The 24,147-nt window shown below is 36.0% G+C and overlaps 1 protein-coding gene and 1 long non-coding RNA gene across 3 annotated transcripts in view; one reads left to right on the top strand and one right to left on the bottom strand.

Annotated features, from left to right (window-relative positions):
• LOC138152432 (vesicle-fusing ATPase) overlaps positions 1-24,147 on the top strand; it is a 217,056-nt gene that overhangs the window by 170,037 nt on the left and 22,872 nt on the right. For both annotated transcript variants that reach the window (XM_069076202.1, XM_069076203.1), the window contains exon 17: positions 1,913-1,992. In XM_069076202.1, the coding sequence (XP_068932303.1) occupies positions 1,913-1,992 (80 nt within the window). The remainder of the gene's footprint in view (positions 1-1,912; positions 1,993-24,147) is intronic.
• Positions 9,159-24,129, bottom strand: LOC138152435 (uncharacterized). Its single transcript, XR_011166106.1, has 3 exons — positions 20,615-24,129; positions 11,339-11,353; positions 9,159-9,710 (listed from the first exon to the last, which is right to left on the bottom strand). It is a non-coding gene; the product is annotated as an uncharacterized lncRNA (long non-coding RNA).

Genomic DNA, 24,147 nt, shown 5'->3' with positions numbered 1-24,147 from the left:
ATGTGAGGAACAGAGAAGGCCAGTCTAACTAGATCATAGAATGTGACCACTGATGAGACTGGAGCTGAGTTATCAGGTCATTAGTGTTTTTGCATTTAGATATCTACAGCCAGGTGGGGATTCTGAGAATGTGGGCTGCCCTGGTCTAGCCCTGTCATACTGCACTCTGCCGTTTCCTTAGACATCTATAGTCCTCAGTCTGGGGCTTCTGTCAACCCTGGAGCCATGAGGAGGAAAAAGTAACAAAACATGTAGCTTGAGTAGAGCGTATAAAGTGGACTTGGGGCTTTTGTCAGCGATGATGGGTGGAATTTATGGGCTGAGGGGGTCTTTAAATTATCAGGTAGCACAGCCACCTTCTTCACGTTCTGCTTGCTTTTTCTGAATTACTATCTAAAAGATGGGTTGTAGCTGCAAAGCCCATATCCCATAACCTGCCCCCCTAAAAAGAAACAGACTAGGATCTGGAAGATTTGCCCCAATATGTTGTATTTTGGAGGTCACTCTACCAGCCTCTCACCTGCACTGCCATTGCTATTTATGTGCTAACCATATGGCCGTGTTCTTGGTTTCCTCTTGTAGCAGACCACATTAAGATAGATGGCCCCTTTCATCATACTAAGTAACTATTATTCCTACTCTACCTTCTCCCCACATCTGTAATGGGGAAATGGTGCCAAATATACCACTGAACAGCTTCCATATTTACATAGTTCTTAGGTACTAGGGATAAATTGATTGTACATATAATGCAGAAATGTTAAAAACAAGTTAAGGGGGATTAAGTACAATATACTTTAATAACAAGAGTACTAATAAAGCCTATTTGTAAGCAGTGAGCAATTGTTTTAACCTTATTCTAATCAAAAGAAGAACCTTCTCAGGTTATAGGTTATTATAATTATTTTTGTTAGCTTTAGCCCAGTGGGTAAATTAAGGTGAGGCCGGAGGTGGGGGTGGGGTGGGAGGGAAGGAGCTTCGAGGTGCAGGGAGAACTTGAAGCCCTTTGACTGAATCCAAATTTCACCAAACAAATCCCCTTAATAAAAGGATTTGTTCTGTAAAACTTGGACTCAATCAAAAGGCCACACCCAAGAATCTAGAAGGTGCCTGTGTCCTGAAGACCACAAATTCCCCACCCCTGCTTAAGGTGTTACGTAGATAGGTAATGTTGGTCAAATTCCTTTGTCTCTGCTTTTGTTTAGTTACATAGGCACATAATATGTAGTAATTGATTTAAATAATATTTTAGCAAGTATTTAATGAAGGTTTCTTGGTTATTTATCTTACTGAAATGTATATTATTCCTTCATTTTAATTTTTATTCTATATGTATGGAACTGAATTCTTACAATTTTGGCTAATTCCTCAAAATTGCTTAATAAAATCAAAGGCACAAAATTTTAGAATAGAAAGGAGCCTCTAAGATTAAATCTAGTCAGCACTTGACCCAGAATCCCATCTAACCTCTGCCTAAAGACCTCCCTTCATGGGAAATCTTCTTAGGCTACCCATTCCAATTTGGAGCAGTTTTAATTATTAGAACATTTTTCTTCACAGTGAGCCTATTTAAATATACTCCCTGAGACTTTTGTGAACTTTCTCATTCTCCTTCTGGGACCAAACAGAACCAGGCTCTTGTACATGGTGATAGCCCTTCAAATGCAAGATATCTATGATGTCCTCACCATTATAAGTCTTTTCTAGGCTAACCATCTCTACTTCTTTCAACTGATATTTGTATGGTATATTGTCCAGTCCTTTCCTCACCATCCTTATACTTTTTGCCTTGCTTTTGAGGATATTTGATTATTCCTTAGCATATGTGTACTTGTTGATAAATAAAAATCTGAAATCTCAAAATCTGTACATATTTGTTTTTAATCTACAAACTTACATTTTTATCTTTTAGATTATGTCCCTATTGGACCTCGATTTTCCAATCTGGTATTGCAGGCCCTTCTTGTATTACTGAAGAAGGCACCACCTCAGGTAAAAATCAGTTTTAACAAAACTCAATAAGTAATAGAAATGTTCACTAATGTTTTGTAAAAGGCAGAGATATTGTTTCACTGTTTAAAATTAAAGTTTGAGGGAGTTTTGTTTTGGGGTTTTTTTTGTTTGTTTTTGTTACTGACCTGTGATTTCATCTGTGTGGAAAGTCCAGAACTCCCAAGTGTGGCAACTCCCTGTACTAGTATAGATCAGCAATTTCTCTTTAATTTACTATTTTAAAAGATTGCCTGGGGCCACTGAGATGCTCATTGAATGTTAACACAGCTAGTATGTGTCAGAGGCAGAACTTAAAACCAGGTCTTGAACTGTTTTCTGTTTTCTTGAGCATCTCCATGAGGGGAGTCTTCATCTACAGACCTTTGCAGTATTTTAATCTTTCTGATTAATTTATCAGAACCTTTTGTTTATCCATTGGCTTATAAATTTGAATTCATTTTTAAATAAAGAAGAAAATATTCCCCCACTATTTCTGTTGTGTTTAGGACCTATGAGAGGTCATGCTTTGGGCCTAAAATAGGTTGGACACATACCTTACCCATTTTCATTCACCTTTATATTGAACTTTCTAAAAGTTTATGTTTTGGAGAAACTTGGAATTGTTTCATGAAGATATTTTTAAAATTAATTTATATTTATATAGAAATGTTGGTTTTCAAATTCTTTACCAACTTGGAAAGGTGTTTGGGAAGCATGAATACTTGAAATACATGAGAGTCCAGACCTCAGTGGGTGTGCTTCTATATTTTACTTACATGTATTAGAGTCTGTTATGGCACCAATCTCCCAATACACTTATAGGGATGAGGTGGAAATGTTAAAATGTAGAATCTGCTGGAGCCTGGCTGGTCATATAACAAAGTACAAATTCACTTGATTGACAAAGTAAGCAAGCTTTTTTTCATCCTGTAAACTTAAAGATAGGACAGTCAGAAGCCAGATATAAAAGTTTTAAAGTACTGACTTAAAAACATTCATATCAGTGTTTGGGAATAAGAATAATTTCATCTTTTATCTGAGGCTAGAGTTAATCTAAGTAACATAGACAAATTTAATGTTAATCTGTTATATCTAATTTTTAATCTAATAATTTAATGTTGTATTCAGGATTCTATTGTAAAGGAACATAACTTACAAAAATTTTGGAGAAGTTTGTATTATCCTTCTGTAAACTTAATAATTAGAATTTTAACTTCTATCAGATATTAGATTGAAGAAGAGAATATACTAATTTCCATTCCCTGTTTCTTCTAATGTTCACATAAATCTAAAGTTATCAGAATGAAAAATCAGTCTTTACCAGTCTTCCATCCCTAAGAAATACTTTCTGAGATCCATTTTTCCTCCTGCAGGCTTAGTTTTGGTAGTTTCAAGCAGATGGACTATCCAGGGTACACACTTTTCTAGCCACCACGAATTGTTGGTGAAATTTGTTCTGGAAGTAGGACAAAGGAGCCACCATTTTCTACAGAAGCCCCTCATCACAATATTTTTAGTACCCTGTGCTAGACTTTGTACAAAGGAAATTAAACTTAGCATGCTCTAAGCTTGGAAATACTTGTTGTAATCAACCTCAGTACTGATAGAGGTAAACATAGAAAGAGATTACATACTTTAAATTTGACAAGAGCAAAAAATGAACTATTTATACTTATAAATGATAGTAAGCTATTTTAGGGTAGAATTGTCCCTTTCTTCTTGTATATACCATAGCACAGTGACCATAGTAGGCGTTTAATAAGGAATGAATGAGAATACTTATGATGTTGTTTGGAGGGTTGGTGAATGAAAATATTTATCAAGGGAGGAATCAGAAAGAAATGGGACTTAATAAGTTTCTCAGAAGTTGGAAGGGATCCTTATTTAATACATCTGATGTAATTTGAGACAAAACTGAAAGGCAACCATTGTATAATTAGTTAAGTCAGAACTTCTTTAAGAAATTGTAAAAGTGCAGATATAGGATGATGATTAAATAATAGAAGGGAATAAAATACAGCACTCTGGTAAGCAGTAAATGGCATTAAAACCTTTAAAGTGCAATCATCCTATTTTGGTAATGGTAACCTAGGTATCCAGGTGAGGGGGTTCTTTTTTATATTTGGATGTGGGAAAGGAGAATTGAATAGTTGCATGATTTCTGGGTGGCCTATAATTCCCCAAGTAAAATATTATCCTGTGTTCTGACAGGCTTTTAAAATGAGTGTAAACTGTTACTGAAAGTAAGGAGAATATCTCAGGCAGATCCTATGTCGAGAATTTTTGTCATTGAAAAGTAGAAACATTTCCTTTTCGAAACTATTATCAGGAAGGCTTTTCAGGTGGATTTCTTCAGTAAAATATTAAGGGTGTATGACTTTGGATGTTTGGCAAAACTATAGAAACAGGGAACTGTCAAGTGTCATTGGTAAGAAATTTGTCAATAAGCAGCTCAGCTGTAGGCATTCTTCTAAAAAAAGAATTTAATTGCACTGATATGCAATTCAGTAATAATAAGCCACACAGAAGCCTTAATTTTACATATGGTATGATTCTACCCAGAAAAATCATGTGTGCACATGCCCAAGCAAGACAAGTACTTCAGGGGAGCTGTGTAGTGTATCAAGATACTCCCTACCCCCACTCCTGCCCCCTGTATTGTAAATTGGCTCACTGAAGCTGGCTCACAAACCCTCCTGTTCTGTGTGAATGTCTGGAGGTTTTTTCACTTCTACTGCAGGTCTAAAAATGAATGTCAGACCCAAGTCACTAAGATAATGTTCTTTATAGTTTAAATTTTGCTAAACAAATACTTGGACGTGTGTGAACCTGGAGTTGAGTAGATTTGTTTCAAATTTAGCTCCATAAAGAACTTAATGATTGGTTTGGTGTCCCCTTGAGAATACAAAAAGTAGAGTACGTAGATCACGAAGACTGAAAAACATCATCACATTTTGTTTAGCATCTTTTTAAAACCAATTAAAAGCTTTTCTAAAATGGATTGAACGGGGGAAAATAAAACATGTTCCCTAGGTCTTTATTCTAATCAAGTTTCTCTGTGTTCTGCAGGAGAAGAGATTGAGGGGGGATAGAAAGGTTGAAAAGGGCTATCCCAGCAGGGAGCCAAGCCGGAGAAAAGGGCTTCTCTGAGAATGAAGCAGGGCAGCTCAGCCGGCCTGAGAGTCGGCTTCATCTACATGCAGAGCCCCACAAGGCAGGGCATGCTCACCATCACCAGAGGGTTCACATGTGCTTCCCCGCTGATTCCTATGAAAAGCTAACAATCAGCTTGGAGGGTGAAAGACCATTGCTGTGCACTCTCACTGAGCTGGAGGTACAATTTGTCCAGTGTTAGGAAATGTCCAGCTGAGCAGGGAGAGGCTCTGAGACTTCAGTGATGTTCCTGGACCATCTCCTGTACTAGACACTAGGACTTTCAAGTTTTTGCAGGTTTATTAAAATGAAGGAGGGGCGGGGTGTGGAGTGAGAAGGAGAGACGTGTTCTTTCAGTTTAGAAAGATGAAAGCTTTAGTTTTTAATGTTGAGAAGGAAAGGGTACTTACGTAAAGCAGCCAGTGATGGTTAAATCTGTTTTTAATTTTCTTTTTTATTACGAAACTAACAAACTTCAATATGTGTGTGAACATTTCAGTTTACAAAGAACAAAAAAAAGAAGAGTGTAATTGAACTTCTGTTTTGTAGTTTTTAAGTGCAAATGAAATTTAACACAATAGTACCAGAATCATCCTGCTTGTGTATTGCACCTTCTGAATTTTCTTCTGTTCTCTTCTATTGTTTAAATGTTTCATTTTCAGTTTTTCGTGGGGGTGGGGAGGATATCACTACCTTCTCTCCCCTCAACAATACTGCCTATCAGATAAGTGTAGTCAGGGAAATAAATCCACACTTTGGCCGTATCTAAAAATGTGTCTCATTCGTTCTGCACATCTAGTCTATCAACTCTGTACCAAGAGGTGCAAAGTTGTTCTGCCTAACAGTATTGTATTCATATAAATTGTTCTCTTGGTCTGCTCATTTTACTCTTCATTAGTTCATAGATCTTCCCAAGTTTCTCTAAATAGGACTTTTTTGTCATTTCTTACAGTGCAATAATATTCTAAAACATTCATATATCATAATTTGTTAAGCCATTCTCCACTTGATTGACATCCACTTTGTTTCCAGTTTTTTGCTACAATATAAAGTGCTGCTGTAAATATTTTTTGTACATGTGGGAAGGCTGGGTAAATCTTGAAATGCCTCTTAACTGGATATGAAAGTATATGCTTTTTTTTTCTTTCATTCCTGTTACATTAGCTTCTTTCCTAGTTCACCTCTCCCCCTGTTTTTGATAAACTATAGCACTTGAAAAAAGAAACTCTGCAAGACTGAAAATGACACAGCTTCCTATTCTAGGATAAAAATATTCATTAAATTTCAAGCCGTGTTTGTAAATGTAAAATGGAATAATAGTATCATTTATAGTGAATGTTCTCTCTGCTTAAGTTATTTGAATATGACAAAATGATTCTTCCTAGTAGGATCATGTAACTTCGTGGTAGTTTCACCTTTTAAGCGTACATGTTGATAATTGATATTTTTAGCTAATTTGTAAAGTTGTTAACCTTTCCTCTCAACTTTCTCAAACAGGAAGCATTGCTTTAGGAAGTGAGATAAGTGGATATGATTGGGGGCTGGGAACAGCGTGATGTGTGAACCAGTAGAAAAATGCTTCCAGTGATGGATAATGTTCAGATGTAGCCCAGAAGCACTAACAAAAATGCTTCATAGTGTGGATTTTTCTTCCCTCTCCTTGGATTTTATTGTAATATCAATGTTCTCTCTTAAGCCAAGTTGCTTTTTATGCACTGCTTAAGAAATATAAATAAAGTTAAGGGGTGAGGAAAAGATAAAATTAAGGGGTGAGAAATGTACTGGGAAAAAGAGAAGGGGAAAGGTAGAATGGGGTAAATTATCTTACATAAAAGAGGCAAGAAAAAGCTTTTACAGTGGAGGGAAAGAGGGGGGAGCGAATGAACCTTACTCTCCTCAGAATTGGCTCAAATAGGGAATAACATACACACTCAATTGTGTATAGAAATCTGACTTATCCTACAGGAAAGTAGGAGGAGAAGGGGATAAGAGAAGGGGGGCAGGCAATGATAGAAAGAGGGGTTAGTTAGAAGCACAACACTTTCAAGGAGGACAGAGTGAAAGGAGGGACAGAATCAAATAAACAGGGGAAGGGGGGAGGAATAGGATGGAGGGAAACAAAATTAGCAATAGTAACTGTAAAAAAAATTTCAATCAGGTTTCTCTGATAAAGGCCTCATTTCTCGAACACATAGGGAACTGAGTCAAATTTATAAAAATAAGAGCCATTCCCCAGTTGATAAATGATCAAAAGATACGAAGCTTTCAGATGAAGTAATCAAAGATGTCTATAGCCATATGAAAAATGCTCTAACTGTTGATTGAAGAAATGCAAAATAAGACAATTCTTAGTTACTGCCTTATACCTATTAGATTGACTAGTAGGACAGAAAAGGAAAATGACAAATGTTGGAGGAGATACGGGGAAAATGAAACAGTAATGCACTGTTGGCAGAGTTGTGAACTGATTCAACCATTCTGTAGAGTAATTTGGAACTATACCTGACGGGCTATAAAATCATGCATACCCTATCTAGCAATACCACTACTAGGTCTGTATCCCGAAAGAGAGAAAAAACAAAAAGTTAAAGGACCTATATGTATAAAAATATTTATAGCAGCTTTTTTCTGGTGGCAAAAAATTGGAAATTGAGGGGATGCCCATCAGTTAGGGAATGGCTGAACATATTGTGGTATGTAATTATGATAGAATACTATTATGCTATGAGAAATGATGAGCAGGATGCTCTCAGAAAAACCTGGAAAGACTTACATGAGCTGATGCAAAGTGAAATGTACTGTGTACAAAGTAGCAGCAATATTGTAAGATGATCAACTGTGAATTACTTAGCCATTCTCAGCAATATAAAGATCCAAGACAACTCTGAAGGACCTATGATGAAAAATGCTATTCATTCCCAGTGAAAGAATTCATGGTGTCTGAATACAAATTGAAACATACTTTTTTACTCTCTTTATTTCTCTTGAGGCTTTTTTATGTTTTCTTTCACAACATGACTAATATGGAAATGTTTTGCATGACTACACATGTATAACCTATATTGAATTACTTATCTTCTCAGTTGGGGGGTGGAGGGGAAGGAAGGGAGAGAATTTGGAAGTCAAAAGTTTTTTTAAAAAGTTTTTTTAAAATATCATAATACAGTTTTACTTTGAAAATATCAAGTCTTAACTAATATGGAGCAGTCTCTCCCTACTTTGGGTGGTTTTGGTGAAATAAATAGATAATGGAAGAATGAAAATTGTGCAGGTTTGCACAGGAGTATCTCTTTATCTGTTCAAATAAACCATGGCTAATGACGTCAGTATGACTTGATAAGCTATATCTCTGCTTTAGGAAAGAAGATCAGACATTTTGCCAGATAAACTTGCAAGTATTATCACTGTTACAGTGACTGTTTTGCATTTGAGATAATTTTTTTTGTTGGAAAAATGCTGAGTGATGATTAATGCTTAATGGCTTGACTTCCCCACTTGGAAATGGAAGGGGAATGATTTATTAACATATGAATTCATTATTAAATGAGTATAATAATCAAATATTCACTACATTCTATATATATATATTGGTGTTCAGTATCTTTCTTTATACATTAGATCTGTTAAATGCATGCCTTAAAAAGTTACTTGGAAATCACATTTTAAAATAGAATCATAGTTGAAAAGCATTTATGTTACAAATAGTATTAGTTTGTTGACTTGGTAAGTCTGGATTTTCACATATAAAAATGTAAGATATACCAATGAAAGGCTCTGGTGAACTACAATATAGTTTAGAAGACACTTATCTTTTTTCAGGGAATTGTTAATCTTACAGAGTTAAGACAACACTCGTCGAAAAGATTAACTATAACTGGAATTAGGATGAGAGGTTAACAAAGTGGGCAGCAACTTGGAGCATAGCATGTTGCGCTGTAAAACATATATAGTATTTTTGATGTTGCTTTTCATATATGCCCATATTTTTAATGTCAGAATATTCTGCATGCATGGAAGTAAAAACCCAGAGTCTCAAATGGAATCATAGCAAGGCCCAAATTCCAGACCTTGCCCATGTGATCAAATGACACTTCCTAGTTATGACTATAATTATGACAAATGTTCAACACTAAGAGATAAAATACATTTATTTGGGATGTCCATTAACTGGGGAATGACTGAACAAGTAGTAGCTTATGATTGTGATGGAATACTATTGTGCTGTAAAAAGATGATGAAAGTAGAGTTTGAGAAAATCTTGGAAAGACATGTGAACTGATGCAAAGTGAAGAGAGTAGAGCTACAAGAATATTACACACATTAATAGCAATATTGTAATGACAGTCAACTGTGAAAGATTTAGCTGCTCTTATTAATACAATGGTCCATTACAAGAGAGAATTGATGAACTCCTGAGTGTAGATTGAAGCATGCTTTTTCTTTCACTTTATTTTTTCTTGCTTTTTTCTTTCTCAGACATGGCTAGTATGGAAGTTATGTTTTTCATGACTTCATATGTATAGTGGATATCAAATTTTTGGCCTTCTCAATGGGTAGGGGAAGAGCTGAAAGGACAAAGAGAATTTGGAATGAAAAATAAATTTTTTAAAAATAAAATTCAATAAGTTTTAAAACTAAAATAAAATGCCCCATTATGGTCACAATGACTTCTTCCTAGAACCAGGACTTTTAAAGGTATTAATATTATTTACATGATGTCATTGGAGCCATCTAATTAGGTAGAACTGCATGGTATAGAGAACTGACTTCCTTTTTAAAAGCAGGCTGATGACTGTGTGGAGTTAGAAAATCTGGGTTAAATTCTGGTTCTTTCTCTTACTTGCTGTATAACTAAATTTTCTTATCTGTAAAGTGAAAGGGTTGAACCAGACCATCCCTAAGGCCCTTTCTGATTATAAAATCCTATGATCCTATTAGGTAATAGACTTCAAATTTAAGCTTTAACATTTAAAACTTCCTTGACCCTGAATAAACTACAAACCCTCTCTTCATTTTCTTTATTGGTAAAACAAGGATGATAAAAGACTTATACCACAAAATTCTGTGTAAATGTGAACTATTATTAAGTTAACCTTTCTTACTCTTTTAGAAGCACCACCCACATACTAAAGAGTGGTAGCGGTAGCAGGTCCATATACATCTCGGTATAGTGAAGTGAAATACTTCAAGGAGAGCCTCCCTCATCCCTGAAAATTTTCAAAAGGAGAAAAGGCAACCTTCTGTCCTAAAAGGTTTAGAGATTCCCATGTCTGTGTAAAGTTGGAATTTTATTACTACATCAACACTCTTAAAACTGGGGAAACCCCCAAGGAAATTGTGTTCTAAGAGTTTATTTGTAAATCATTTAAAATTCATGATGAATTTTTTTGGTTATTTTTCAGCTAGTAAGTGTCTGAGACTAGATTTGAACTCAGGAAGATGAGTTTTCCTGACTGTAGGCCTGGCTGTCTATCCACTGTGCCATCTAGCTATTGTCAGTCAGTCATTTTTCAGTCATGTCTGCTTCATTGACCCCATTTGGGGTTTTCTTGACACTGATACTAGACTGATTTGCCATTTCCTTCTCCAGATCATTTTACAGGTGAGGAAACTGAGGCAAACAGGGTTAAGTGATTTGCCAACTAGTAAGTGTATGAGGCCAGATTTGAACTCTGGAAGATACATCTTCAGTCCCGGCATGCTATCCACTGCACCACCTAGCTGCCTAGAGTCAAAATATATTATCATATATTATATGCTAGATTTCCAGGTCATCACAGGAGAGCCTTTTCTAATCCAAAATATGTCTGAAGTACAAGATAAATCTATCAAAGGTATAAACTGGTACAAGTTGAAGAAAAGCCACCCAGGAAATATCTTGTGTTATCAAAGTATAAAATACCTTCCTAGTTACATTAATTGAGGAATGTGAAGCACTCAGAATTGTTGCCCCTTACATTATTGCTAGGGACGTTGTGTAAAATTTTGGTTCTACTTACTTCACTTTGCTCAGTTAATACAAATCTCTACATCTTTCTCTGCTGGTTCAAGACCAAGTAAGTACTGATGAGTTTGAAGCAGCTAAGCTCAGGGCTGACCCTTAGCAGAACTCCGGTCAGTTCTTGTTTTTGTTCCTTTATTTCATTTCTGGAGTTTCTGGTGATAGTCCTGCAGTGGGTCTTAGTGTACTTACCTATGCAGTTGATACCTGAAAGGATAGAATAGACCAAATATAACTCAGTGATTCAATGAGGCAACAAGAAATACTTGAACAAAATCAAAATTCTGAAAAATTAGAACAAGGGAGATCTCTCCTATCAAAAATGAAAATAGGATAAGGAGAGATAATTTACGAATCATTAGATTCACTGAAAACCTTGATCAAACAAAAAAAAACTTTAATGGCATAGTTCAAGAAATCACAAAAGAAACCTTTTCAGAACTGTTATGGCCAAATGACAATGAGAAAACACGTCCTAAGAGGAAAATAATTTGAAAAACAACTGAATGTTTGAAAAACAATTGAAATAGCATATTCAAAACCCAGAGTTTTCTGGTCAGAAAAAAAAACAGCAAGTACCCAGAAAGATAAAAATCAAGTAGCAATGAATCACAATAAGTATCTTGAAAAACTTAAAACTTCATGAAAGGAAAGGAAATCCTGGAATTTTATATTGTTGTCTTTCATCCTTTTTTTCCCCTCTTTTTGGAGGGGGAAAGGTAGGGAAATTGGGGTGAAGTGACTTGCCCAAGGTCACATGGCTAGTTTTGTATCTGAGGCAGGATTTGAACTCAGGTCCTCCTGACTCCAAGGTGGGTGTTCTATTCACTGCACCACCAACCACCCGATTGTCTTCCATTCTTGAAGAGGACTAAAATGACATCATTGTGTTGGGATCTAGGTATAGTGTTTCTGACTGTGACTGATCAGATCCATACAAGCTCAGAAGGCTCTACCACAGGTCAGGTACAAATAAATAGTCCATATAAACATTTGGAGTGGGGATGGCTTTAAATTTTCACATCTCATGTTTCTTTTGAGCTACTGCAATTCTACTTGACTCATAAAGCACTGCACCTTCTTTGATGCTGGAACACCATGCTAGGTGCCTGTGCCAGTGTCTTACAATTTACTCCAAAGTTATTTAGAGAGACCTTGAGAGTGTCCTTGTATTGCTGCTTCTGACCTTCAAGTGAGCACTTGCCTTGACATACTAAAATGCAAATGAACAAAGACTAAAACTAAAAATAACTCATATTGAAAACTAAGTGTAATTCTACAGGGTTAAGAAACAGGGAAACGGAGCTTTAACAGAATAAAGGACTTTCAGCTATTCCTGCTGAGAAAACCAAAGCTGAGTAGAATCTTTGAAATACAAACATAGGGTATAAGAGAAGCCTAGAAAGATAACTACTTGTTCAGTTTGGAAGGCCTAAACTGTGATCAAGTACATCAACAAAAGGAGAAATCAGGAAAAGGAAGAAGCTTTTAGTATTTCTCATAATACAGGGCACATCTAATATACAAATATAGAGGTGGGAGGATGGGAGGGGTAGATATCTCATGAATCTCATGTATGAACTAAGAAAAAAAAGGTTGAACAGACTTTAGTATAGAAATAGATTAAAATCAACAAGGAAATAGACAGGAACAGAAAGATAGAAGTGTAGTTTCAGAGAAAGGGTAAAATTGGAAAGGGAATTGTCACAAACCAAACAAATTTCATCTATAAAGAATAAATTATAGAGAGAGATATTGAAAGAAGAATAAAAAAGTAAAACCTAGTAAATTAGATCTGGGCTAGGTGAAAAGAAGGACAAAGGAATAGGGACTGACCACTCCAATTATAGATAGCTAGTGTTGATTCAACTCCTTATCTTTCACCACCTTCTTTTTAAGAGGAAAGGGATGAGAGGACAAAGGGAAGAAATATTATAACTAAACAAGATAGAAGAAAAAGCATGCCTAATACTCATAGCCATAAATGTAGAAGAGGATGGCAGAATGAATTAGAAAGTAAAATCCAATGATATTCTGTTTAAAAGGAGTATTTTTGAAGCCTACACACAGAGCTAAGGTGAGGGATTGGAGAAAAATAAATTATTAAAAAAAACCCAGCTTTAGCAAGTATTACCTAAGATCAAAAACTGTAAAAACAGACATAGTTAAAAAATTTAAACAGGTAAATTACCTTCTTTTTAAAGGCAGGTAGTGGCACAGTGGCCTTTGAGTCAGGAAGACCTGATTTCCAGTCTTCCCTCAGAGACTATCACTGTGACCCTGGACAAGTCACAAAATCCTCTCTCAGCCAAGGTTCAAATAACTTATATGAAGTGCTTTGCAAATCTTGAAGCGCTATATACATCCTAACTTATTATTATTAAATAAGAAAGAAAGAGAAGCTGTTCATCACAGTGGGGACATATCAGAAAAGGTTGACTGAAGGTAACCCATGAACCTCTTATCTGAACTAAGAGAAGGAAGGTTGAATATGAACAAGATTTAAAGATATGTGAGGATCCGTAAGTTGAAATAGTATCAATTTAAAATATGCATATGACAGAATTTTTAAGTGCCTAAAGGAAAAATTAATTGGACCATAGGGGGAAATAAACAGCAAAACAAATGGTGCCCATTGCCTAGTGAGATAACTGTTGTGAGATGAGTCTAGAAATCACATCTTTTTTTAGATTGTCAAAATGTGAGCAATCAGGGGATTTTAAACACTGTTTTACCTCTGATTTTTAGAATAGATCATTAATGTCTGAAGAAAGGCAAGCAAGTCACCAATGGAATAATGCTCAGGGGTATCAGTACATGTAATTTTAATGTAAGGGGCGGCCAGGTAGCACAGCGAGTAAGAGCACCGGCTCCAGTGTTGAGAAGACCTGGAGATCGAATCCCGGGCTCAGACACTTAGCACCCACCCAGAAACACCTGGCCGTGTAACCTTGAGCAAGTTACTTAACCCCGATTGCTTAAAAAAAAAAAAAATTAATGTAAGAAAATTCTGTTCTCCGTAGTCCATGTGTATTTGTTTTGTGTTGTCAATTGATTTGTGTTTATCATAGTGCTCTCTTTCTTTCTTGTCCATTCTCACCAGTATTCCTTTTTCTCACACAATTCCCTGTGCCTGGGATGCCACCTTCCCTAGCCTATTTTTATTTTATTTATTTATTTATTTATTTTATTCACCTTTTGAAATCTTATTATTTATTTTATTTATTTTTTTAAATTTTATTCACCTTTTGAAATCTTAAAAATCCCTGTTCACATGCCGCCTCCTTCATTAATCTTTCACTCAGCTCCTTTTTCCCAGGTCAGGAATGATCTTTCCTTTCTTTGATATCAAATAGCCTTTCATACCTCTCTTATAATTTTCCATTCTGCTTCATAGTTCTGGGGGTGAAATAACTGTTTCTTCACAACCTCAAGAGTCAAACGGGGATTTAAAAAAAAAAAGACAAACTTAGAGAGATTTGGTCTATTTTGTTTCCTCTAAGAGAGTAAAGATATAGGAGAGAAAAAGAATAAGCTAGAGAAGAAATTAGGAAAAGGGAAAAACTTTTCCAATTTCTTAGGATATTTTTTATAACAATGTCGTATTGTTTGTGTGTGATCATATCCCTCCCTCCTTCCCCCACAAACACAAGGGACAGCGTCTTAAGTCATCTTTATATCAACTCCATCTTCTAGTTTTGTGAAAACTTTTATGAAAACTTTGCTATTACTAGAGTATAGGAATAAAGCACTTTTATTGTAAATAGTAAACTACTTCTAGACACTTAATAAGTGGTTGTCAATGAATGAATTGTTATGGTGAAGGCTCAAAGTCACTACTGGGTGCAGTGGATACAATTGTCACATCGTGCCTAGCTTGCCTCATGACAATTCTGTAAAGTAGCTGCTACTGTTGCCCCTTTTTACAGATAAAGAAACTGAGGCTCAGAGGGTTAAAAGACTGGCCTGAGGTCGTACAGTATTTTAAACAAGAGTCAATTTCAAGTCTTTCTGTCTCCAATACTTTTTGTCCTGACTGGTTAAAAAGAACTTGGAGGAAATAGAGGAAACCTACTCCATGTATTTTGCCTCTTTCTTATCTGCTTCATTTTAGTTCCTACTTTCCCATTTCTATAACTCTAATAACCAATCAGTATCTTTAATAACAGTACCTCATAGCTGGGATTTTAATCCTAGTTCTACCATTAACTTTGTAATCTTAGGTGAGACTCTTGATCTCCTTAGGCACAATTTTTTTCATTTGTAAATTGGGCTAGATTCTTTCCAAGAGACTAAAATTCTATGATTCTGCAACCATGTTGAAATTACAAACAGTATAAAAATAGGAAGGAAATGTAATATTAATGATATATTGCAGTAAGATCAGGACAATGAGAACAGTAATGAAAGTAATAGAGAACTGTAATGATAAAAAATAAATGAAAGCATTATTTTAATTAAAAGAAATACACAGGGGGCGGCTAGGTGGCACAGTGAATAGAGCACTGGCCCTGGAGTCAGGAGGACCTGAGTTCAAATTCGGCCTCAGACACTTTGATACAATTACTAGCCGTGTGACTTTGGGCAAGTCACTTAACCCCAATTGCCCTCCAAAAAAAAAGCAAAAGAAATAAATAAAAGAAATACACATTTTCTCCTAATGTTTATTTAGTGTGCTTTTTTGTAATTGATTTTCACTGTATCTATCTTATGATGCATATATATGTAAATATATATCCTTTAAAAGAAAGATCATTTCAAGGGGTTTATAGCCTATATTCAGACCAGTATTATATTATCTGGACCAGTGTGGTACAATGGAAAGGACTTCTGATTTATGATCATATTCCAGCTCTACCACATCTGAGACATGTATGAGTCATTGACCAGGCCATTGTAACCTCCCTTTTGTCCAGTATCCTCTCCTATAAAATGGGAATAATAGTATCTTTGCTGAGGGTACTGGATTAGATGATCTCCAGGCTCTGAATCTTAGGATTTTCTGATCTACCTACCCCATAGTTACTGAAAGGAGAAGACTGGGAACTCTGCAAAGCACTATATAACCATGAGCTGCTGCTGCTGCTATCATTATAATTCAGTTCAGTGTTTATTTTTTAAGCATTTACCCTGTGCGGGGCACTAAGAGAATGAGCAAGATAAGTGAGACATAGTCCTGGTACTAAAGAGTTTGCTATCTTTAACAGTAAAATAAAATTTCAGTAGTAGCTCTTAATCATGATCATCACAACAGTTCACATTTATATGTCACTTTAAGGTTTGTTAAGCACTTTATTTTCTCCTTTGGTCCTCATGACAACTCTATAGGGTAGGTGCTACTTTTACAGATAAAGAAAATGAGACTCAGGGTTAAGTGATTGACCTCTTGAGTGACATAGCATCTGAGACAAGAGTCAAACTGAAGTCTTTCTGTCTTCAAGTCTACTTCTCTATCCATTGTGACATAATGCTTTTTGCCAGGGTCAGATACTACTGCGGAGTTGGGATTTGACATAACATTCAGTATTTTCAGCAAATAAGAAAACATTTAAATTTTGTTTTCATTGTCTGAGAGACAGTGGGATATAAAAAGAAGATTTAAAATAAAATGAAAATGTATGAAATAAATGGAGAACACTGGGTGGGAAAAATCAGGAAAACTGGGTTCTGGTTCTGGTTCTGTTCCTAATTAGCTACATGATATCTCTGGATTCAGTTTGCTCCTCTGTGAAATAAGGGGATTGGAATAGATATTCTCTGAGGTCCTGTCCGATATTTTAAAAGTCTTATGGTTTAAGGATTATTTTGCTTATTTAATAATTTTTAAAGCTTATTTCCTACTAAGTTTCTCCTCTCACATTAGACTTGCACCATAAATTTCCTCCTTCACCATTCTCTGGTCTGCCTGTCCCACCATGATGAAGGATACAGAGACAGACTGAAAATTTGCTGCAGGCTAAAAACGAATGTGGAGAATTTAAGTGTAGCTGTCTGCCTCGTTGTAGTTTGATTTATTTGAAATACACTTCCTTTGGTATTCAACTAAAACATTTAACAACAGAAAAAAGAAACAGACATTTGGGGATAAGAAATCATAACTGCATGTGTGCAAAGAGGCCTCATTGCTCATAGGAGGGATTCAATGTTACAATTTTTTATTAAAGAACACTCCTTGCTAAGGAAAGTAGGATTACATCTTTTTTTCTTTCTGTACTCTTCTGTATTTTATCTTGCTTGGGGTAAGCCTAACTGTCAGGCACATAATAATTTTGCATGTATGTATTGATAAATCTCACTGGGTTGATTTGGGGGGGGGGGTTGTGTTTGTTTTTTTAGGGGTTCGTAGTCAATACACTGACCTTTCTGTATTCCTCTCTAGACTCCACTCCTGACTCTGAATTTGCTCTTCCATGCCCTCCTACTGGTACCTCCTCCTCTTTCCCCCTGTCTCTTTTCAGCATCCTTTTCTGTGTTGTCTTTCCTCGTTAGAGGGTAAACTCCCTGAGGGTAAAGGACTATCTTTCTTTCTGCTTGAATTTGTATCCGCATTGCTTAGCACAGTGCTTGGTCCAGAGTAAGTACTTAATAAATGTTACTTCTTGACTAGAGAAGTCATTTATCTTTTCTGTGATGAGGAGCTGTGAATATGCCTAACATAATTATTAATTAATATTAATATACTCAGTAATAATTGTCATAAAGTGATCAATTTATAAATAAGAATAAATTAACTTCTTTGGAAAAAAAGCAGAAATGACAGCTTCTGATCACATGTTATATTTTATATAAAGCTCAAATTCTTTTCATTCTAACTCCTGTATTTTTTTTAGCAATCAATCATTTATTAAGTGCCTACTATGTGCCAGGCACTGTGCTAAACACTGGGGATATAAAAAGAGGCAAAAGACAGTCCCTGCCCTCAATGAGCTTACAATCCAATGAAGGAAACAACATGCAAACAAGTATTAATAGAGGGAAGATACTGAAATTAAAAGGTTTTAGGGAAGACTTCCTGAAGAAAGTGGGATTTTAGTTGGGATATAAAGGGAGCCAGGAAGGTCAGTAGGTGGAGTGGGAGAGGGACAGCCCTCCAGGGATGGGGACACAGACAGAAAATGCCTGGAGCTGAGAGATGGAGTGTCTTTTTGTGGAACAGCCAGGAAACCAGTGTCCCTGGATCAAAAAGCATATGTCAGGGTATAAGATGTAAGAAGACTGGAAAGGTAGGAAGGAGTTTAGGTTATGAAGGACTTTGGACATCAAACAGCATTTTGTATTTGATTCTGGAGGCAATAGGGAGCCACTGATGTTTATTGAGTAGAGGTAACATCATCAGGCCTGTATTTTAGGAGAATCTCTTTAGTGGCTGAATAGAGGATGGATTAGAATGAGTAAAGACTTGAGGCATGTGGACCTATCAGGAGGGTATTGCAGTAATCAAGGTCTGAGGTGATGAGGGCCTGCACTATAGTGGCATCAGTATCAGAGGAGAGAAGGGGGCTTATTTGAGAAATCATGCAAAGGTAAAATTGACAGACCTTGGCAACAGATTGAATAAGAGGGGTGAAAGATAGTGAGAGTGACTCCTAGTTTGTGAGACTAAGGGCCTAGAAGGATGTTGTTACCCTCTAAAGTAATAGGAAAGACAGTTGTGTTGAGGGGAAGGGTTTGGAGGAAAAACAGTGAGTTCCATTTTGGACACAGTGAGTTTAAGATGACTACTGGGACCTGATGAGATTACCAAGTGAAGTAATATGGAGAGAGAAAAGAAGGGGGCCCAGGACAGAACTGTCAGGGGCACAGACATGATCTAGAACAGGATGCAGCAAAGGAAACAGAGAAGAAGTCAGATAGGTAGAAGGAGAACCAGGAGAGAGTAGCACATGTGTTCTGTACACTGGGCTTTATTTTAAAAGAACCCAACAATGAGGGCACCCCCATATTTCTGATTACCTAGGTTCATACCTGTATTGTTCTTTACTCTTCTTTACCTCCGTACCCAATAAGTTGCCAAATCTTGTTTCTACCTCCACAATATATCTCTCATATGACCCCTTCTCGATCTTATATGGTCATCACTAGCCTCCTAGTTTTTCTTCTGGCCTCATCTCTTTCCATTCCAATCCATCCACCACATATCTTCAAGTGATCTTCCAAAATGCTAGTCTCAACACATTCCAGTTACTTGTTGTTGATCCTATATTCAAATATGAATGCTTTAAAAAAAATAAAGCCTTTTAAAACCTGGCCCCAGACCTTCTTAAAAATAATTTCTGGGCAGCTAAGTGGCGCAGTGTAACCTTGGGCAAATCACTTAACCCCAATTGCCCTCCAAAAAAAAAGAATTTCTCTTCCTATGCTCTACAGGTAAGCCAAACTTGTCTCTTGATATTCTTTACATGTGGCATACACATCCCACCTCTGTGCCTTTGAATTGGCTATTCTCCATGCCTGAAATGTACTCTCTCCTCACCTCCACCTCTTAGAATCCCTCATTTCCTTCCAAATTCAGCTCAGTGCCAGCTTCTACATGAAACCTTCTCTGATCCTCTTCCCTCTCCCCAATTTGTACTAACAGATTGGGTCTCCGGAGGATAGACTACCTCCATTCTAAAGTACTCTCATTAGTGAGCCACAGAGCACAGTTAGTCCAAAGCAGGGAAAGGCATTTACTACAATCACACTGTAAGAACAATAATCACAAAACATTCTCCGCATAAACCTGGGGTGTATTTTCCCATAACTATAAACATAAGAAAAGAAGATATACATATAGTAGAGAATACTGGTAAAGAGATATACATGTAAAGAACACATATGGTCCAGGCAATTCATACCTCTGACACTGTGCAACCCTGATATCCTTGCTTTTTAAGTGATGTCTTCATTGCTACTTCCACTGTCTTATAGTACCTTTGCTGGGCAGGTAGCTCAACTGAGCCAGCTCAGCTAGACTTTTTTTTTCCATTTTTCTGCTGACATTTATTTATTTATTTGTTTGTTTGTTTATTTATTTATTTATTTTGCTTTTTTTGGAGGGCAATTAGGATTAAGTAACTTGCCCAAGGTTACACGGCTAGTTATTTTGTGTGGGTGTTAAGTGTCTGAGGCCGGAACCGAATTCGGGTCCTTCTGACTCCGGGGCCGGCGCTTAGCTCACTGAGCCATCTAGCTGCCCCTGACGTTTATTTTTTTATTTCAATACATTTGAATACATTAAAATTTAAAATAAATGTATTTTCCCAATTACATGTAAAAACAGTTTTAACATTCTTTTTTCAAATTTTAAGTTCCAAATTCTCTCCCTCTGTCCTCTCCTCCCTCCATCATTGAGAAGACAAGCAGTTTAACATAGTTAATATACTATGTGTAGTCATTCATAACATTTCCATGTTACCCATGTTGTGAAAGAAAACACAAACCAAAAAAACAAACAAGAAAAATAAAGAAAGCAAAGAAAAAATATACCTTGATCTGCATTCAGACTCCATCAGTTGTTAGCTAATGGCTACAAAGAAGCAGCTCTGTTGAGCAACTATATGAAGTAGTCTGGTCCTAGATAAGTGTGTATTTTTCAGCAAAAATAGTTTACAGATGAAAAAGAGAGAAGTACTAAAGAGTATCTAATACCTAAGGCTTCTATTACACAGAGGATAGGCTAATTAAATTACACTTGTCCCATTAAACTGAACAACCCTAACCTCTCCCTTTCCCTATTGAAAAAAAAAAGAAAGATATTCTTCAAAAACAAAGACACTAAATTTAAAAAAAATACCGATACAATTAATATAGTAGTGACACGGAAGGATTGATTTCAAATGGGGAGCAAAAGGAAAACACAATGTGAAATAAAACCTATTCTTTCTCTTGATTGAGGAATTCCATTGGCATGATGATTTAACTACAAACATACAACTCTTAGACAAATTAAGCAATGAAATTAGGGTTTATCTTAAAACCATAGGGCAGGAGGGGGAGAAAGAAAGGAACCAGCACTTAAGTCTGCTAATTAGAATCGGGGTTTGGAAAGATATTTCTTGTCAAAGGGAAATACATTTTTTATTAAAAATTAGGAATCTGTGAACCAGGTGGACAGCTAAATAAAAAATAGAACTGAAAGACAACCAGATCATTAACAAGAATTTAATAAATAAAAACATCAATTGTTGTAAAGGGCACCATTCTAGGTGATATGGAAAGATGGTAAAGAACTGGAAGACTCTGTCACTGCCCTCAAGGAACTTACAATATAGATAGTATAGCTACAAAAAAAAAAATACCAATGAATACAAAATAACACAATATAAATTGTTAAAGGTTACGAAGGCACAGAATGCATAGTGAGTGCTTAAAAAATTCTTGTTGATTGATTGATCACAGTATGGTGGAAATTGTCCTTGAAGGTATTAGGGAGACTCTAGAAATGAGGGGAAGGGGAATCCACGTAAAGGGAATGGCATTTTGATGATGGAGGAGAGAAAGGAAAGTACGTGATGAAAATCTTTGTATGCTGAGTTGAAGAATGTCATGATGAAAGTGGTATTTGCAAAAGATTACTCTGGCAGGTATGTACAAGATGAGCCAGGGGTTGGGGGAAACTACTGCAGTAAAAATACAATATGAAAGATAGTTGATGGACTTAATTAAACAGCTATGGGACCTTGGGCAAGTCATTTAACCTCTGTGAATCTCAATTTCCTCATGCATAAAATGAGGGGGTTGGACTCAAAGGCTCCATAAGATCCCTTTCTACTTTCTACTACTAAGATCCTGTGATCCTGTGTCAGGTTTGAGGGTCATGACTTAACAGTCAAGCATCAAATAAAACAAGTATCAGATTTTAATTCACACCCCCAACATTGGCAAATATGGCCAAAGGGGGAATAGCTGATATTAGAGAGGGCTGTGGAAAGATGGGTAAACTAATGTACTGTTTATGGAGCTGTGAACAGATCCATACATTCTGTAAAGTAATTTGGAATTATGCTAAGAAAATGGCTAAATGAAAATGATGAGTGAGAGAAGTGTTGTTTATCACAATCCTATATTGAAAGAAAATATAGGTATTTAGATCTGACTTGATGTTTGGTCAGTGGTACAAAATCTAGGTAGTAATACAGTGGGAGAGAACATTTTATCTTTGTCAATTAATTTGAGAATTGTAGCCACACATTATTAACAGGGTGTATTTTTCCACGTTGTTTAAACAATATTTTTGGTTTTTATAGCTGGCATTCCCATTTCATGTTGCTGTCAGCTTTTTTGCAAATTGTTGTTCAATGTGATTTATTACACTAACATACTCAGAGCTGTTTGTTCATGATAAAACTTCCTCATGGGAATTACCACTAATTAGCATACAAAATGATCTAACACAATTTAATTATTTGGTAATGTTTTTCAGAGTTTTCTTAAAGATGAAACCTTGCAAGTTGAGGCCTGAACTTATCCTGGGTTGTGACCTCTTTGCAATGTTGCAGTCTTGTTGAACAAGGCAGAAAGCAAAACATAAATTAGCACTCCATTATAAGCCACTGTGCATTTCCCAATCTTTCATCACTCTGCAGGTCAGAGTCATGGCTAATACGGGATTTTTACTAAGGAAGTAGCAAGTAGTAAAAAAAAAAAAAACTGTAGCTTCATGAACTAAACAAGGAATATGATCTGTTATTACCTCTTTCTGTGGTTAGTTGTATCTTCTGACAATAGAAGCAAGGGAATTGAGAGTTTAAATTATATGCTGCTGAGTATGAATGAGCCTAAAAGTAAATCAGAAGATAGTGATTGCTTTTTGAAACAGTGCTGTGTTTATTCAGATTTCTATAATTTTTTTCAACTGAACAAGCATTTATTTTCACTCCCAACTTACCCTTCCCATTTAAAAAAATTCAAAAATGAAAACAAAACCTTTATGAGGAATATGCATCAGCAAGCAGAATAAATTCCACATTGGCCATGTAAAAGTATACGTCACATTCTGCATCTTGAATCCATCACCTCTCTGTCAGGAGGTGGGTAGCATTCTTCTTCATCAGTCTTCTAGAATTGTGGTTGCTCATTGCATTGATCAGAGTTCTTAAGTCTTTTAATGTTGTTTGTCTTTACAGTGTTGTTATTGTATGAATTATTCCCCTTGATCTGTTCGCTTTATTCCACATCAGTTCATACAAGTCTTCCTAAGTTTCTCTGAAATCATCTCTTTTGTAATTTCTTATGGTGACATGATGTTCTGTTACCTTGATATAACTTAATTTGATTAGTCCTTCCTCAATTGATGGGAATGCCCTCAGTTTACATTCCTTTGCCACTATAAAAGAGTTGCTATAATATTTTTTCTGCACATAAGCCCTTTTCTTTCTTTGAGGCATATGCCTCTTAGTGATATCATTGTGTCAAAAGATATGCACAGCTTATTAACTTTTTGGGCATAGTTCCAAATTGCTTTCCAGAATGGCAGGGCTACTCCGCAGTTCTGCTGATGGCACATTAATGTACCTGTTTTCTTGAAGCCCCTGCAACACTTGTCATTTTCTTTTTTGTCAACTTTGCTATCTGAGGGCTATGAGGTAGAACCTTAGAGTTACTTTAGTTTGTATTTCTGTAGTTTTTTGTAATTTTGGAGCAGTTTTTATATGTTTGTTGTTAGTTTGGATTTCTTCCTTTGGAAACTACTTGTTTTATATCCATTGACCATTTATCAATTAACTTTTTCTCATAAATTTAAAACAGTTCTCTATGTATTTTGGACATGAGACCTTTATCAGAGAAACTTGCTACAAACATTTTCTACAGTTAGCCATTTCCCTTATCATCTTAACTGCATTCAGCCTATGCTCTCTTTATTTAAACTTATTTTTTCCAATTATAAGCAGTTTTCATTTTACACAAATTTGACTTTACATAAAGAACTCTGAAAGAAGGCTGCATTCCAAAAAAAAACACGTTAATTTTATAGTCCTGTGCTCTCTCTCTCTCTCTCTCTCTCTCTCTCTCTCTCTCTC

The sequence above is a fragment of the Petaurus breviceps genome, unplaced genomic scaffold (genome assembly GCF_028583685.1).
Source record: "Petaurus breviceps papuanus isolate PSGF00001 unplaced genomic scaffold, PetGlider_PUasm1.0 90925, whole genome shotgun sequence".
NCBI classification, from domain to species: domain Eukaryota; kingdom Metazoa; phylum Chordata; class Mammalia; order Diprotodontia; family Petauridae; genus Petaurus; species Petaurus breviceps.
The sequence above is the reverse complement of the archived record's forward strand: the minus strand, read 5'-3'. Positions and strand labels throughout refer to the sequence as shown.